At 43.1% G+C, this 18,342-nt stretch overlaps 1 protein-coding gene across 7 annotated transcripts in view; it reads right to left on the bottom strand.

Annotated features, from left to right (window-relative positions):
* The window catches only part of STRN3 (striatin 3), a 143,665-nt gene that overhangs the window by 15,780 nt on the left and 109,543 nt on the right, over window positions 1-18,342 (bottom strand). For all 7 annotated transcript variants that reach the window (XM_068128848.2, XM_068128847.2, XM_078784516.1 and 4 more), the window contains 5 exons: window positions 17,855-18,030; window positions 17,569-17,616; window positions 8,153-8,274; window positions 5,387-5,554; window positions 1,481-1,621 (listed from right to left, as the gene is read on the bottom strand). In XM_068128848.2, coding sequence (XP_067984949.1) covers window positions 1,481-1,621; window positions 5,387-5,554; window positions 8,153-8,274; window positions 17,569-17,616; window positions 17,855-18,030 — 655 coding nt within the window. The remainder of the gene's footprint in view (window positions 1-1,480; window positions 1,622-5,386; window positions 5,555-8,152; window positions 8,275-17,568; window positions 17,617-17,854; window positions 18,031-18,342) is intronic.

Genomic DNA, 18,342 nt, shown 5'->3' on the forward strand with positions numbered 1-18,342 from the left:
ATTGGCTAATTCGACTGGTCTACGTACATGACCCATGGTCGTCATGCTTCAATGCACAAGGTGTAAAATTGCCAGCATTCTTACAGCTACTGTTCACATCTAATGAATGACAGAATTTTTCCACCTTCACTATGAGACAAATGGCAGGAAATTGACAGAACCAAAGTGCTGGCATTGATTTTAGCTATCGTTCATATCAAATCGATGCGAGCAAATTGGTATAAAAATACCAGCATTTTGCTGGGAGCTGGTGCAATGTGAATGGGGCTTAGTCGTCTCAAAGAAGGAATCAAACGATTTATAAGTAAAAAGAACAATATTGGATGGGCACACAAATTTGGAATTGGTAACACAAAGTACCTTACGACATTTCATTCAATTTTCACATGAGATTAAAAGCAGAACAGCAAGGATAAATTACCATGACAGATGATTATTAACAGGAAAGTGTTTAACAAATTAATTAAAGATGACCAAGGAATCCAAGCTGGTAGTAATTTCGCACAAGACTGCAATTAAAGCAGAATATGAGCAATGATTGCACGGTTAGATTAAACAAACAACTAAAACTAGAACGGCACTCAGTAGAGCGCATACCTCGCCAGGCTGACCAGTTTGTTTTGTATCCCAATGATAAGCCGGACATGGATTCGGATCTGAACTAAAATCTATTCAAATTGTTCTTGTCACCTAACCAACAACCTAGTTTAGTCATAACACGTCCATTACTTTTTTAAAGATCATGTTATATATCACTTTTTGCCCAATCCCTCAAAGGTGAAGAATCACTTAAAATATTAAATAATTCTCATATCTGAATCCATATTCTGATCTTCACCAAAATCGAAAAGATTTGTCCGTGTCACACACACCAAACCGGTCCACCAAGTGTCGTCCAAATCCGTCAATAACTTTTTGAGATACCGTGCTATGTATCGGTTTTAGCCCCATCCCTCAATGGTGAAGAATCACATATACAATTAAATAACTATCGTATCCGAATCCATATTCAGATATTTACCAAAATTGAATTGATTTGTTCTTGTCACACACCCAACCGGTCCACCAAGTTTTGTCCAAATCCATCCACAACTTTTTGAGATATCCTGCTTCCTGCTATATATCGTTTTTGGGCCTATCTCCGGATGGTGAAGAAACATTAAAAAAAATTCTAGTAGCCGGATCCGAATCCAGATCTTCATCAAAATCGAAGCATTTCGTCCTCGTCTCATACACCACCTTTCTGCCAAATGTCGTCCAAATCCGTCCACAACTTTTTGAGATATTTTGTTCGCAGATAGACAGACAGACAAACAGACAAACAAACAAACAGACAGACAGACAGACAGGGGTGAAAACATAACCTCCATCCACCTTTGGTGGTGGAGGTAAAAATGTAAGCAACTGCTAAGGTGTGCAAAATGCTAAAATTATGTCACAATGAGGGACAACAGATGGGATAACCATAGCCTTGGCTTACCTGAGCTGCTTTTTGATTCAAGAATGACAACTGGCTGCAGCGTTTCTGTGTCGTAAACCACAGTGTCCCCACTGCAGAATGACGCAACCAAGTGGGTGGCATCACTACCCACAAAGTCTACTGACGTTGGTGTACCGTGTTCTGCAGAGAATAAGATAGGTAAGTACGCATGGTCCTACTCACTGAAAAGCAACAACATTGGTTTATCATTTGGTATGCTCCAGAAATAATTCAGGAAAGTCCACAGAATGCTTCTATTTCAGTTTAGGGGGCGGGGGGAAGCGGAGGACCTAGATCATCTATTGTACAGACTTGGCATTTAATATGGAATATATATTTTTTCTTGACTTGAGTTTACTTTCTTCACTCAGTATATCAATCTGGTGAGTTTCTTTTATACTTTGGTGATTTATTTGTTAAAAGAACCATGTCACTGATTGTCTGTCGCAGCAAGAAGTCAACAATAGGATTATATGACAGGTGGCGTGGCAAAATGTACGGACAGGTGCATTTGATGATTGGCTTCACAGTAGGGTATACAAGGGTTGTTGCGTTCTGTATTAGTGGAAAACAACTGCTGCACATCTCCAAAAGTTATTGCCGCTTCCTCTGGAGATGGTCCATCAACTCGACAATGCTGTTTGTCATGGAGTGGTGGCTTTAAGAAATTACGGCATGAAACAGCGTGCTATTGCTCGGCAGTATGGCATCACTCAAGGTCAGGTGTCAAAGATCCTGAAACGAAATGCTCAGAGAGGTGTCCCTACTCCAATACCGAGGCCAGGACGTCCCCGCAGAACCACAAGGAGGGATGATCGCCAGCTGCACCGGTTAGTCCGCAATGGCCGTACCAAGTCAGCTAATCGGCTTAGGGCTGAGTGGCAGCAACTGACAAATGTGCCTGTATCCAGAAGGCTGGTCAACCAACGACTGGTTCAAGCAGGCTATCGTGCCAGGCGTCCCCTGAGAAAGCCACGCCTAACCAGACAACACCGCCAACGCCGATTGCAGTGGGCCAGAGAGCACCGACAATGGCAGCCAGGACACTGGAATCACGTGATCTTCAGTGACGAGTCTATATTTCTGGTCTATCGTCAAGATGGCCGCGTCCGAGTGCGCAGACGAGTGCATGAAGCCTACAACAAAGATTGTATAGTGCCAAGATTCCAAGCTGGAGGTGGTGGGGTGACCGTTTGGGCTGCTTTTCATGCAGGGGGCAAAACTGACATGGTTGTTCTGAATGGAAACCTGAACCAGTTCAAGTACAGGGCCATTCTGGAAGAAACATTGCTTCCATTTGCTCGTGCAGCCTTTCAAGGAAACTTTGTCTTCCAAGATGATAATGCACGGCCTCATCGTGCTCGCATGATCCAACACTTTCTGGCTGACCGTGGTGTAGAGCATATGGAGTGGCCTGCCTTGTCTCCGGATATGAATCCGATAGAGAACTTGTGGGCAGAATTAAGGCGTCAAGTCGACCACTTGGACCAGCAGCCGACCTCTGTGCGTGAATTGCAGCAGGCTATTGTCACTGCATGGCAAGCGATTCCTGTCCAAACCTTGGCAAATCTCGTGAACAGCATGCCTCAACGTGTACGTGCTCTCCTGAATGCTCGTGGGGGTTACACGAAGTACTGAACTGTAATTTTACTGTCCGTAATCCCAGTCGTAATAGAACTTTTGTTAAAAATTTTTTTGGCTAATGTGCAAAATAAAGAGATACTTCTGGAAAACGTACAGAGGTTTAACACAGTACTGTCCATGAATTGAGTTCGATATCAGTTTACATCACTTTCAAGGATCAATTTATTTGTTTCGAAATGTCAAATGTGGTTTTTGTTTCTTTTAAAGGTCACATTAACAAAATCTAGAATAATTTCAACATAATTCCAATGAACTTTTGGTTCTAAGACATCTTGAAAAGTAAGTTCACCCCCACAAAAAAAATATTCCATATTAAATGCCAAGTCTGTAATTACAAAACTCTCAATTAATCAGAACAATAGAGGTGTTAATTCCTCCCTGACACTGTCACAACGCATCACCAACTTTTGTCCTGGAAGTCCTTGGTGTCCTTGTGCTTTATACTTCTCCCTCCCCCTCCCCCCCCCCTTCCCACGCCTCCTCCCCCCGGGCCCTCTCCCTTCCACACATCTCCCTGCTCTCGGATGTTGTGTGTGTGTGTGCTTCCCCTTTTCTCCCCATCTTGTCTTCCGCTCCCTCTTTTTGTGTATTTTGTTTGTCTGGTCGATTTGTTTGTGAAGTTAATGTTAGCTCTTTCACGAGCCTCGATTCAGTATACAAAAAAAAAAAAAAAACTGCCTGCCGTACTTACAGGATAATGAATATTAACGAGCCGTTTTGTGCATATTCTTTTAACAATTTTGTGGGCCGGCCTTTCAGATAAATTAGGAATGTACAGTAAATAGTTTTTCAACATGTTTGGTATCATAAAGAGACAGATGCAGTATTTAAAACAAGCTACAGAATCATAATGTCATAGATGAAAGATAGTTTGATTCTGAGTACAAGTCGAATTTCCAGGGGAAAGAAGTATTGACTTGAACACTGAAAAATAAGGTAATTAATAAACCCAAGCTTTCTTCTCATATCCACTCATTCATTCCTCTTTTTACTTGGCTGAGGAACCAATTTCCACATTGTCTTCAATTGAATTCCTCCCTGGAATTTACCTTTTACATCCTGAGAGTTTGCTTTTAGATCCACCTTTTTTGTATCTACCTCCTTTGTCCTCCCCTACCGATCATTCATTATTTGTCCAAACCTCCCTGTATTTTGTACTTCAACCCCACTACTGTTAGCATCTTTCCCCCCTCTCTTTTTGCTGTTCCTTTTGTTCTGTTATGTCCTGATCCGTTCCATGTTTTAGCTCCTCCACGAGTTGTTATTCACCAAATCGACTAATCGATACAAGGTATCCAAATCGACTTGTTATTGTCACAAACCCAACGCATCCACCTAGTTTTTGTCACAACTCGTCCACAACGTTTTGAAATATAATGATATATATAGTTTTTGCCCCATCTCCCAATGGTGAAGGATCACTTAAAAGTTCAATTCTCGCATCCAGTTCTGGATCTTCACTGAAATCGAATCAATTCTTCCTTGCCACACATCCAACCTGCCCACCAAGTTTTGTCCGAATCCATCCATAACTTTTTAAGATATCCTGTTCAAATAAACAAACAGACAGACATTGGTGAAAACATAACCTCCGTCTTCCTTCGTTGGCGGGGGTAAAAAAAAAATTACGTTGTTTATACACGACCACACACTTTGGTCATGTGCAAAAAAAACTACATTTTTTAACCCTGTTTTGATAGGGAATTGGTGAGTCAGCTGTGTGATAGTGTATAAAAACTTAATAATGGTATTATTTAATTTATTTTTTCACAGGCAAATTTTAATAAGTTACTCTTTTGTATCATTCCATGTAACATTTAGATAACCGGCATATTCGATTGACCGGTAGGGGCAAAGTCCATGGGTGCCGGATAACAGCTTTTAACATACCTTGCAACAAGGATAAAGACTTTGGTGATCAAGCATTCTTAAAATATACTCCAACTGTGGAATTTGTTGCTTGTTAGGTTGGCACAGCCTCATAAACTACAGTTTTAAAATATATCCCAAAATCTCATCTGTTTACAGTTATCTCTTCCTTTTTTGTAAATTGAAGGTGCTGCACAAGATATTCAACTGGTGTATTTAGGTTCAGGCTGCTGGTTACCTATGACATCATTACTGCAGCCATGTTTGTGGATACTCTTCCATTAAAAGGCCAAATGACAGAAAAGTTTCAATACAGTGGGAGCACGATATTAAACTAAAACACAGGCCGAAGATGCATACTGTTTCACATGGTTCTATCTTGCTTTAATTTACCTTTCTCACTGTTGAATATGCTAAGGCAAGGTGAAGCATCCGTCGGATCCCACAGCCGGACAGTGCCATCAGCGGAGCACGACAGCAGACGGCGCCGCAAGCTACTGTACGCCAAATCCCACGTCGAATCTGTATGTCCCACCAGAGGCTTTCCCAGTACGCTGGCATCTGCAGGAGGGCAAGCTTCAAAAAAAATGTTCAACTATATATAACCTTTCGTGAAAACCCTCCTGACAAAAATGTATAGCCACATCTCTCACCCATAATCAGCGCCCTCAAAATTGCATAATGAACACAAATTTTGACCACAAATTTACAATGATTTACAGATCAATTCAACAGATTTACAGTTACGGAGAGACAGATTTTTGAAATCCACTCAGTACTTTGAAATATCGCTAAATTTTGAGGTACTATTAATAATTCTCAAATGCAGTTGAGTCACATGTCTGAAGATGCAGTGAACTTGCAAGTACATCAAAGAAGATGGGAAAATGATTGGTTGATTAAGATTCACAAATTCATGCTCACATCTGAACTTTATCCAAAAGAACATACATTTTTAAGATGCATCTTAGTGGCATTCCATTGAGAATATTTTATTGCCAGTATGGTACATGAGGAGGCCTACATCAGTCAGGGATAATAATGCCCATACAAACTAGTCTGGAGAATGAGTCATATAATGTGTTCTGCAAGCAGGTCAGTCTAGTCTCTGAGCTAGAGCTAGTGGACAAAAATGGAAACACCCATGTAAAGTCACTTAATTGTTGGGCAATCATGTGCGGCCAGTACAGCCTGTACGCGCCATGCCATAGAGTCCACCAGCGTCTGCAGGAGGAATGCGGCACCATTCTTCCACGAGAAAGTTGATCAACTCACACCTGTTTGATGGAGGTGGAAAACGCTGTATGAGGCGTCGTTCCAGAATATCCCATAAATGCTCGATTGGATTCAGATTCAGAAAATGACAAGCGTTACGCCTAGGTCCCCCGTCGGGGAAGTGATGTGAGTTGACAAAGTGGAACACGCAGAAAACATGCTATGATATGATATTTCGCTCACAAGGGTCAGACATACATGGAGGCGGCCGTCTTGGATTTTGACGTGGCGACACAATTTTCAAAAGCGTTCTTCCTTATGCCTAGATACACCCACACACCAGAAGGTACTTCGCTTATTTTTCAAGATATTTCGCTCACAAGGTTCAGACATATATATATGGTGGCGGCCATCTTGGATTTGGACGTGGCGACCCAATTTACAATAGCGGTCTTCCTTATGCCGAGATACACCCACACACCAAATTAGAAGTTGGTACTTCGCTTATTTTTCAAGATATTCATCTCACAAGTTTCAGACATACATGGCGGCGGCCATCTTGGCTTTTGACGTGGCGACCCGATTTTAAACAGCGTTCCTCCTTGTGCCTAGATACACCCACACACCAGATTAGACGTTGGTACTTCGCTTATTTTTCAAGATATTCATCTCAAGTTTCAGACATACATGGCGGCGGCCATCTTGGATTTTGACGTGGCGACCCAATTTTCAATAGCGTTCTTCATTATGCCTAGATACACCCACACACCAGATTAGAAGTTGGTACTTCGCTTATTTTTCAAGATATGCAGGTTACAAGGTTCAGACATACATGGCATCAGACATACATGGTGGCGGCCATCTTGGATTTTGAGGTGGGTTGCACCAACACACCAAATTCGAATGTGGTCCTTCGCTTACGCACGCACGCATGCCCGCACGCACGGACGGACGGACACACGGACGGAGGGGAAAGCCATAGTCCCCCTTTCGCTCCGCTGTGCGACGGGGGACAAAAAGGTGGCATTGCTAATTGAGGTTTCAGTACATAGCAATATTGGCCTAAACAACGCAGAAATCAAGAAAATGATCAAATACCAGGAACTCCAAAATGGAGTGCAAAGATATTGGAAGCTTAAGGGCATTAAAATTGTACTAGTGATGATTGGAGCAATGGGAATAATAAGGAATAACCTTACAGAAATCTTAAAGGCCATCACTGGGAATATTACTGCAAAATGACTGCAGTGTAAGCTGTCCCATGCTCTGTGCAATCCTGAAAAGAGCCCGTGGGAATGAAACCTTGAGAACAAGAAATCACAGATGTCAGTCCATGAATGGTGACACACATGACCGGAACGGGGGTGGATAGTCACTGTATACTAGACATAAAGCATTAATAAATAAATAAAACTCGGGTCTATCCATACTGAGAGTATTTCTAATAGTGTTAGAATTGGTGAGTGATCCGTATAGCCCCGTATTCAAATTGTCAAATTCAAATGTGTGGAGGTTGTTGTTGTATAAACCCAAAAAGTTCTCTTGAACAAGTCCACGGCACAGAGACAGCTGATCGACCTCGGAGGAGCGACACAGAAATCCCCCACATTCAGGATGGTGTACCCCCCCACCTTCACAAAGTCAGGGCCATGATAGAGTTGGAGAGAGGGCGAGAGAAAGAGAAAGACAAAGAGAAAGACAAAGAGACAGACAGACAAGACGGAAATGGCCGGTCCATAGGGACCGATTGGCACTCTGACTAATTCGGGCATCAGAGCAGAATGGGGAAGATTTGGCCCCCGGCTTGTATTGGGGGGAAACAACTACTGCGAAGAGGCGTCCCCGATAGTTGTCAAATTTGTGGTTATTTGAATTGGTCAAAGTCAACGGTACAAAAATGCATGCATTAAACACATTCCCCAACACCATTCTTATGCGACTCACCGAAGGTATCATATGGGTCGATGTTGGGATTTGGTATGTTCCAGCAGCGGATGGTCGCGTCAGTTCCTCCACTAAAGCACTGCTCTCCTGTAGTGCTGATAGTCAGACTGAGAACAGGACCACTGCCACAAATGTGACACACACATATATTAGTCTGCCATGTCTAAGCCAAGTGTTAAAGGTCAGTGGATCGACCTTCTGAGCACAAGAATGACAAATGCTTTCTCGGGGGGGCGGGGGTGGGGGGGGGGGGACACTGAACAAAAAGACCTGTTGATAAAAAAAAAAAAATCAGAAGACCACAAAGGACTAATAATATAATGATAAATCTTGGTAAAGATCTGTTGAGAAAAAAAAAATCAGAAGAGCACAAAGGACTAATAATAATGATAAATCTTGGTGTCATTTTGTTTTAGCACAAGACGAGGGACAAATGATCGATGCCAAAATGACAGATGATTACAATATAAACTGGAGCAATGCGACTGCGTCGCCAATATGCAGCTGCGTAATCCCTGCCATGACAACGGATGGATGTCCTTGTTGACTGTCCTAAACATAAACAAGTTTGATTTAAATCCCTTGAGCTGTTCTCAAGTATCACATTTTTACCAGACATGACAGGTTTCACATCGATTGGTGAAGCGGTTTCGGAGAAGGGTTTTTGTTTTTATATCGGCTTTCAAGCTAACATGGCTGCCAAACCACCTGACATATGACATCAAAAATGTACTCTGCATATGTATGGGTAGGGTATCACGTTTGTGAAGTTTCGTGTTGATCGGATAAGGTTCGTTTTTCTATCCAAGATGGCTACCAAACTACGTGACTAACAACAGCATCATTTTCAAACTACATTCAGCAATTGGGTTAGAAGACATTTGTAAAGCTTAGCATCGATAGGGTAAGCAGTTTCTGAGATATAATTATTTAATATTTTCCTTCGATCCAATATGGTTGCCACACCATCTGACCGATGACGTTTTGTAATCAACTTTTAATCACCATGCCCAGTTAAAGACACACGTAAAGTTTCGAGTCAATCACTTTCTTTGGGAGAAGATGCTTTTTTACGGTTTTAGGTTAAATCCAATATGACTGCCAAACCATGTGACCTATAGAATCACGTTTAGAGACCATTTTTCCCCGCAGAGCAGGGGTTGGCCTTTTTCGGGCACCGTGGTCCCCTTTTTTGAAGCAATGTTTTATGGCCGGATGACTTTCCTGCCACCAACCCTGTTAGTCGCCTCTTGCGACACACAGGGAATTACCAGCGAAATGGTACTCAATTTGCCGACCTCGGAAGGATGACAGGCTGAGTCAACCCCCCTGGTGTTAATTCAACAATCGACCGGAATTCAAACCCAGGATCCTAGGATCACAAGCCGGCACCCGAACCGCAAAGCCAACCCCAGACCTATCATGTCATCAATTTAATATTTCAATGCAATTGGGTCATCGATCATCTGTATGCAATTTCAGATGAAAGGATAAGGCATTCGATTAAAACATTTATGGCTGGTATACCACTTCACCGATGACGCCATCATGATCATGCTTTTGTTCCCCATTGGGAGTACTTCACAATGTGCCAAGTTTCAAATGTTGCCATTCAGCGTTTACAAGAAATATATATTTAATTATTTGTGCTTCATCCAAGATGGATGCCATACCACTTGACGTAAGACATCACAATTATCATAAAAAACATTCTACATGGATGTTGCTCCCACCCTGAAAGTTTTGTCTCAATTGGACATGTGTTTGCTGAGAAAAACGAGGTTTAGCCCATACGGACAGATGGACAAACCAAAAACATAATGCCTACAGCCATCTTTGGGGGCAGAGGCATAAAAAACAGCATATTTATATTTTCCATCAATTTGAATTTGGCAATGGCAAATACTGTCCAGTAATGTTAAAGCCTCTTCTTGTCAATGCCAAGTGCCTGCACTTTTTCCACTAGCATAAGTAACCGTGGTTAGGGATTAGATTAGTTGAAAGTAATCATTGGTACGCCAATAGTATATTTTCCCCATGCCAAATGGCTGCCGGCAATGTCGTAATTTCTGTAAACTAGGGCATGCCCGTACGTGGGTGCCCGTTCCTTGCCAAAAAAAAAAAAAAACGCTACCCGTACGCTCTACCCCGCCCGTACGCCCGTACGCCCGTAAACAAAAAAAACAACGCTCTTCGCTTCCGCCCTTCGCTCTGACTGAATTGGGAGAAATAATGCGCATAAGAAATCGAGAAATTATTATTTTCTCCGGAAGAAATCGAATTACGAACCGTAATGGCGCACGCGCTCGGCTCGGCTCGCTCTCACATCGGCCACGCCTACGCAACAACGCGTTCTGTGATTGGCTGCCGGAAGTGCAGTCTTCACTGTCCGGAAGGTCGCATATCGCAGTTACGATGAATCGCAAATTAGTTTTAATTCGTTTTAAAACATAGTTGAACGCCAACATAGTTTGCCAACGTGAAATAAATGAATACGCTCTCAAATGTGCCGTCCGAGGCAGAGTCTGTTCGCCACGTTCGGCACACGTGATAGCTCGCTGCTCTCTGATTGGTTGAATCGTTTTTTGGACATAGCTCGGTAACTACTTCTCCGATTAATATGAAACCTTGAAAAGGCACATCCTCGGGTCCCCAGCAATATACCTGGCAAGTTTAAAGTATATCGGACCGGTAGTTGTCGAGAAACAGCGGTCACAGACAAACAGACATACATACATACATACATACATACATACATGTCAGCCAAATTGAAGCCTCCCGCCTTACTTTGGACGTATGGACCTCTGTCGGCTGTACCACCTGGCTTGCATTCCGAACCAAATTTAGTTTAAACTAGAGCAGCAGTGGGTAATGAATCGATTATACAGGGCGCCCGGGATAAGGAGGTAAGCTTCCTGCGTGGGAAGCAGGTAGACCCATATGTGGGTGATAGATAATAGGTATTAAGTTACTCCGGCGTGAGAACTGCGTTTAAGGTTAGGAATCGGGGGGCGACCCGATCTTAGGACTACCAGGAGGGACTAGCCCAAGAAAGGTAGAATAATGAGTATTTTAAGTTAAGCTACGCACTGGATGTGTTAGAGTTCACAGGTAAGTAGGATTGAAGTGTGCATGAGTGTGCATGAATTTATACTGTATTGTGTATAAGGGAATGAATGATCTGTCATTGCAGCGTGTATTTGTGTTTATTGTGTGTGTGTCATTGATGTGTGTCATTGACTGACAAGGGATTCCCCAAATTGCCTACGGGCGTTGGGCAATCCGGATGAGTAAAATTGGCAGGGAATAATGAGAATGTTATGGAGAGCATGTGTAGACAGGGCTTTAAAACAAGTGTTCAATTACATCCCCACATTAACGGCTCTCCAGATGTAGCAAGGGAGAATGGGAGTGAAAGTCAAAAATAATAGGCTGTCGACCGACAGGGTGTTTATTCAACGGCATGGCCGGGGCTTGTATTTGGCCGATTTGGGATGGCAGAATGCGTCGAATGAAGGCAAAAATGACATGTGATGCTGACGTGAGTCCAATCGGAAGAATGGATGGTTATGGTTTCACCGGTCCGTTTATCTGTCTGTCTGTCCGGACACGGAGCTCTTGGGGAGAGCCAGAATGGGTTGGGTTGACCAAGATGAATGTGGACAATATATTAATTGTTTATATTAATCTATTAATCTCTGTATATTAATCTGTAAAAATATATTAATCTCTGTGTGTGTGTGTCCGTATTTGTCTGGCTTTCTGGCTGTCTATGGAGTCATGTCTCTGAACACTGATTTTGAGGGAGTTGCTGGTGCGGACCAAAGCGGTGTCCGCGGTATCTACTGGGGGTCGAATGTCACTCCCTCAGTGTCTGCGAACTTGTCGTTCGGCAGTGTCGAAAGACAGGTTCGATTGTCGGTCTGTCTGCTTGATTTTCGGGTCTCACTCTGAGTATATGGCATATACTCTGAGTATATGGTCGTTTTCTGTTTTGTGCTTTAATGGTGGTTGATTTGACTTCCCTGAAAGGGGGACAATAAATATTTGGTGTCAGAAGTGGGATACATCCAAGTGTGCAGACGAGGTGGATCCTCACGTTCCAGGTCGGAAAGGAGGCCTGCCGGCATCTAATTTGGTGGGTACGCATTTTTGCACCTCGAAATTGAAGCTTTGGTTTCAACAGCGTGAAGCCGAGCTAGGTGTGAGGCAGGAGCACCGGCCCATAGGGGAGAACAGTATTCCATTGAGCTGCGGATGAAAGCCTTGTATGTGGTGAGGAGCTCAGGTGTGCCGAGGAAGGACTTCGCACGACGGAGGATGCCCAGTCGGCGACTGGCTTTGGAGGCCAGCTTGGAAATGTGGTTTTCCCAAGAAAGATCATGGCAGATAGTGAGACCCAAAATCTTGAGCGACAGAACTTCTTGGAGAGGATTGTTGAGAAAGTAGATGGGAGGGTTGTCCAGTCGATCTTTTCGGAGAGACATCGTAAGAGTGTGAGATTTGTCAGGATTGAAAGACATGTTCCACTTGTTTGACCAGTCTGTGATTTTGTCCAGGTCTTCAGAGAGTGAGGAGGCAGCAGACTGCCGATCTGAGGGAAGAGGAATGGAGCGGCAGAGAGTGGAGTCATCAGCAAAGAGATAGAGAGGATTTTCGAGAGAGTATTATATCTACGGATATATCTATATATCTATCTATTATATCTACGGTTAACGTATATCTACGGACAAGAGCTGCACTTTATTTTAGTAAGTGACTGGGAAAGTTTGTTTTAAAAGGTGCCAGCGGAGTTGTTTAGAGTTATGGAGGTCACAACTCGCTGGAACCTCTTTGTTTATGTTTGGCTGACTTACATTGACTAGTATATGGGAAAAAGGGGACTGAAAATGCTTTGATTTTTTCGTGGATTGCCCATTGGGTATGCTTAGGATTTAATAGAGTGGTGGAGTTCTGTGAAATATGATGACGTTGTCTTATGGACACTTTGTGAGTGACTAGACACGTGCCTGGAAGGGGAAATTGTATTCATAACTCATGTGGGTTGTGTCTGAAGAAAAGGGTTAAAGTAAGTGTGAAGAAGGTCATGGAAAGTGCGAAGATGTTAAAGGAAAGTCTAATTAGATGGATCATTTGTCAATGACAAGTGACTTTGCAAGGTTTGCTAAGAAAGGGAGGGGAAAAGATTATAAAAGTTGATGGAAAAGACGGGAAATAAAGAAAAGTGGTTAGTTATGGACTGTTGTTTTGTGATAAGAAGGTGATTGGGGGCTGGTGAAGATTGGATCACGGCTCTGCAGACCAGGTGAACAGAACTCCACCAGGAGTGGGTATATGGGAATCACACCAATTAAATTATTGCTCAAAGGGAGGTGATAGAGCAAAATAAAAAAGATTGTCATGTGGACCGCAAGGCTAACCCCGCTCTTGCAGGGAAATGGTTTTGGGAGGCTAGTTATTTTTCAGATAATTTTTCCAGTGGGTTTATACTGATGTGAAATTCGCGTATCTAGGAAGGAAAGGAAAAAATTGTCCCGGTATTGATAGGATAACAGTGAAATTTTGAAGTGAAGTGAAGGATAACAGTGAAGTGTTAGTGTGTTCGTTGCGATTTTTGGGAATGGCAGGGTACTGTCGTACATGGATGATGGACCGACTGCGGAAAACGCCAGTAAGGCGTCGATACAATGTTGAACACCGAACGGTCCATGTGTTGGACAACAATGAAGGGTTCATAATTAATTTGGCACCTCAAGACAGACGTTCCGACATCCGCACCTACAGAGTTCGATGTAATACAATTACAAGCCGCGGCCTCAAACGTAGAACATCAAAAATTGGATTAAATTGGGAGCTCAGTGCCCCGCAGAAGGACAAATGTGGACGATTAATGACAAACCCGTGGCACCGCGAGCTTTATTGCCATGGTTGGCACGCATGGCGCATCCAAATGGCCATGTGTGCCATAGGGGGGTGAGGTGATGAGGCAGGTCACTTCCACCTGGGCAGCACCAGGCCTTTCGACTGTGGTTACCATGGTCTGTCGCTCGTGCGCTATATGTCAACGGTATCGGCGCCAGTGGATATGGCAGCCCTTGAATTACCTATCATGGATGACATGTTTTTAAAGTTTTGCATAGGTCTATCCCATGTGGCACGCAGCATACATGAACGCGTTCGGGAGGCCCTACCGGAGCCAACAAGCAAGCCTATCCACACCGTCGAGGCAGGAGATTACGTGCTGGTGAAGCATTTCACCCGTAAGACTGCGCTCGAACAAAGTTGGACGGGGCCATACCAAGTTCTTCTGATCACACCAACAGCGGTGTTTTGGTGAGGGCAAGTCGTCCTGGGTACATGCCACACATTGTAAGTTGGCCATACCCACAAACACAGACACCTCAAACGCACCACCACAGATCGAGGATGCTGCACCACCGCCTGTTAGGGGTGGCAATCACATTTAGTTTAATATACCGCTTCAGGCTAAAACAGGTGTCTGCAACAGGTGCATGGGATGCTAAAAGAGGACATTGGATTGACTTTAAATTGAAATGAAAATTGAAAGGGTGGATTAGGAAAATGAGTTTGTTCAAATAATCGTGGCATCTGTGGGATGCAACAATTTTGTGCCAGAATAGTGTAGGGGAGCCGTCATCTGGGAAGCGTCGTTAAATGGCAGTAGGTTTAGACAGGTATTGAAAGGGTTCGTGCAATGTCATTTTGGGGCTTATGGCTCGCCATTGTCTGTCTGCCAGTTATGGTGGGCAGAGGGAGAGAAAAGGGAGGCCCCCTTGTAATAACCATAGATGACCAAGCCCAGCATAACGTAACCAAGCTAACCATATCTTGGGGGACACCAAGCGCCACCCGCGTTGAGATCAGTAAATGCATGGCCTCGGCCCTTATCCCACCCCATGGAGTAATGTTTATTTGCGGAAATAAAGCATATCCATACCTACCCGAACAGTGGGGAGGGACTTGTTATCTGGGATCCATTTTTCGCAAGGTAAATTTGGTAAATCATGTATTATTTGATGTAGGGAAGATGATTAAAAGGAAGGTATTTTCGGAAATTAGTGAAAGTAAATATGGCATTTGAATTTCCAGACACGACACAGGAAATGCGGCTATGAATAAGCCAACCATCTGAGAGATAAGGTAACTAAATGCCAATTAGTGGGACGGGGGGCTAGGAATTGATCATGGTGTGTGTAAGAAAGTATTTTTCAGGATGGACGATGAAGAAATCGCCGTTGGAAAACCATGATCTTGACCACAGAGGCCGTCGATCTGAATGGGTCCTTCAACAAGGCAGATGTGACCAGCGCCTCAGAATTTTGTATTGATTTTTGTGATGACTGTGAAAATCCCTTGTGGGAACTGGCTACTGGCTGATGCCTGCATCGATGTTTGTGATGATTGTAATACTTGTGTTGAAAATCCCTTGCGTGTACTGGCTAACGCCTCTTATGTATTATGAATGATTGGCAAATAGATAGTCTCGCATTAGTAATGGAACGAATTGGAAACGAAACCTGAATCGCAGAACTACAATTGGAAAACGAATTAATGCATATGCAAACGATGGTGATGCAGAATCAAGTGGCTTTGGATATATTGTTGGCAGAAAAGGAAGGAGTATATGGGGTGATCGATGAACCTATTTGATGCTTGGGATTCTGATAATGATTATGATTTTAGTTGGGATGATTTAACCTGTGATTTAGAAAGTGTAGGTTCTTTTAAAAGTCATTGCTATTATACCAGCAGTAAGGAGCGGATGGCAAAACATGTATCCGGAAGAACCACCCTCACCACCACTTACACCACCCAGCAATCACATGTACAAGGCTTGATGGCATTGGACGTCGATTGTTTGCCCTGATTCGCGAGGACCTCACTTGCATAAAGAGGGCCCCTTAATCTGGCTGGCAACTGGGTCGCACCTATGCCGCAGCGAGGGTGGATTCGGAATCTGGCGGGCGGCAGCAATCTCTTAAACCAGGCGCCGTCGTCGCGAATCATGGCTAACAATTTATGCGTTGAATCTTAGACGGCCAGTTAGGGCCGATATCTTTCTTGAAGCATACGTGACGCTATGTCGTGCCTGGCATGTAACTAATTGATGAATTTGGTGTCTTTCCAAGGAGTTGTCTTGTAAAGACAAAGGAAGGAACTGTCAGCCATTAGGGTTTTAGCCCCATGACTCAATTGATCATAACATCTGAAATTATATATCGTGCTTCTAAAAACTGATTTGAACTCAACTGCAGGCAGAGGTGAGTGGACAAAATGTGGTTTCGAGGCTCGACGTGCAGGGTGGATCCTTAGCCCAATAAACAAGTCCTTGAATTATGTGCCAAACAGTAGATAAAATGTTCGCGACCCACGTACAGGAAAAGATGTCATCCAAACGCCTCCTTCACAAAGGGAATAATTAATTATATATCTTCGTAGTGTTTAGTATGTCTCCTAAACCAAGGACGTATCCAATCTTCATCTACCATTTAGCCTAGTGTATAAGAATATTTACTTCGGCCTGCGCTCGGGTCTGATATGTTTAGATAGATAGCCAAAAAAAGCGTAGCCTATCATTATGCTTACATCTTGTTGTCTAAATTTGACCTTCTATAGGACGGGACAATGGGAGGTGTTGTCCTTATTGCCCAGTAGTGCTATGTCTTTAGCGCAGATTCTTGTCTAATATTTTGCTATAAATGAAATGCCTTTCCACTTATTTTTCAGCGAGTGTCTTGAGGAATTGTCCGCTGCGTGTAGGCGGTACATTCTCAAGCCTCGCTCCACACGTGTGTATATAATCGATTTTATTAAACATTGTTGTTCTTCTTCCTCTGATTCTTCTTCTTCTTCCTTCCCTTGAGGTCTTCGATCTCGACATACATACATACATACACACAGAGATTACTGGAATTATAGATAGATATGTGGTAAGGGATCATCTGTGACTGACTGTGCCTTATTACTGACACAGAAGCTTTACAACCTGTACCAAAGCCAGCCATGTAGAGGTGGTGGTTTGGAATTCTGGTGCTGATCCACCATTTATGGAAGTGAGAGCAGTGTCACTTATGATGTGGGGATACATTCATTGCCCTTACATGAATTGGGAAGAGAGGAGGGGAGGAGGACAGAAAGGGGACGAAGATTATGTGGATCCAATCCTTCAGGTCTGGGTGAGGAACATGCTTTTATCTTTGCATGTTTATTCTAACACGACGCCATTTATTGTGCTGGACTTCTTGCACTTGCCTCTACACTCGACCGACCTCAAAATTGTTTACTTGAAGTGTTTAAAGCCAATTCATGGCAATGTGACTGGACCCACGAGGTTCAATATGTGAGTGTTATGGATGTGTTTTACGGTGGGGTGGAGGGGTTGGAGTCAGACATACGTGTGGGCTCTGAAGGTGTAGATGGGTTCCACATCAAGTGATGCAGTCCTGTAGTGAGACATTAAGGGAATGAATGGATAAGGGATCATTGTCCATTTCAGTCAAAAATAGTTCAAACAAAAAATAATGCATGCGGTAAAACAAGCAGTTATTACAAAGGAGCAGAGTATAGAAAATTCCATTTGATTTCTTGCTTATAGGACAAATATGGAAGCAAATTGAAGTCTTTGACTATGAATTCAGAAAACATTTGTGACAAAATGGAAGAGCTTTGTTTTGAGCATACTTCTTGGCAGAGGTGGTCTTTTGGAGATTCCACAACTTGAGAGTGTGGTCCTCTGATGCTGTAATGAGCACCTGCTCTATAGGATGAAATGCTAGAGCATGTACACTGTCAAAATGGCTGCGCAGCGTAAATTTAGGGTTCCACGTCTTGCGGAAAGCATCCTTGTTTGTGGCAATCTGAGGCGAGAAGAGTGGGGGATATTGAAGCAAACTGAGATGGTAAAAAAAGACATGCTTGGAGTATGTCAAAAGTACAGTATTTTAAGCAAATAACCCAATCACAACTGAACGAATATCAACAAGCACACACATTTGCACAAGTATAAATTATTCACTCAGAGCATCTTTGTTTTATATAGGGTGTAACAAAAGCTAGGGACACATTTGAAAATGGCATAAATCTATTTAAATAAAAGGATGGTGTGTGTGTGTACCGATATCTTATCTCCTCCCACACCACTTCATGCATACTCAAATTTCATATGCCAA

This window comes from Myxine glutinosa, chromosome 9, assembly GCF_964187855.1.
Source record: "Myxine glutinosa chromosome 9, kmMyxGlut1.1, whole genome shotgun sequence".
Classification (NCBI taxonomy): Eukaryota; Metazoa; Chordata; class Myxini; order Myxiniformes; family Myxinidae; genus Myxine; species Myxine glutinosa.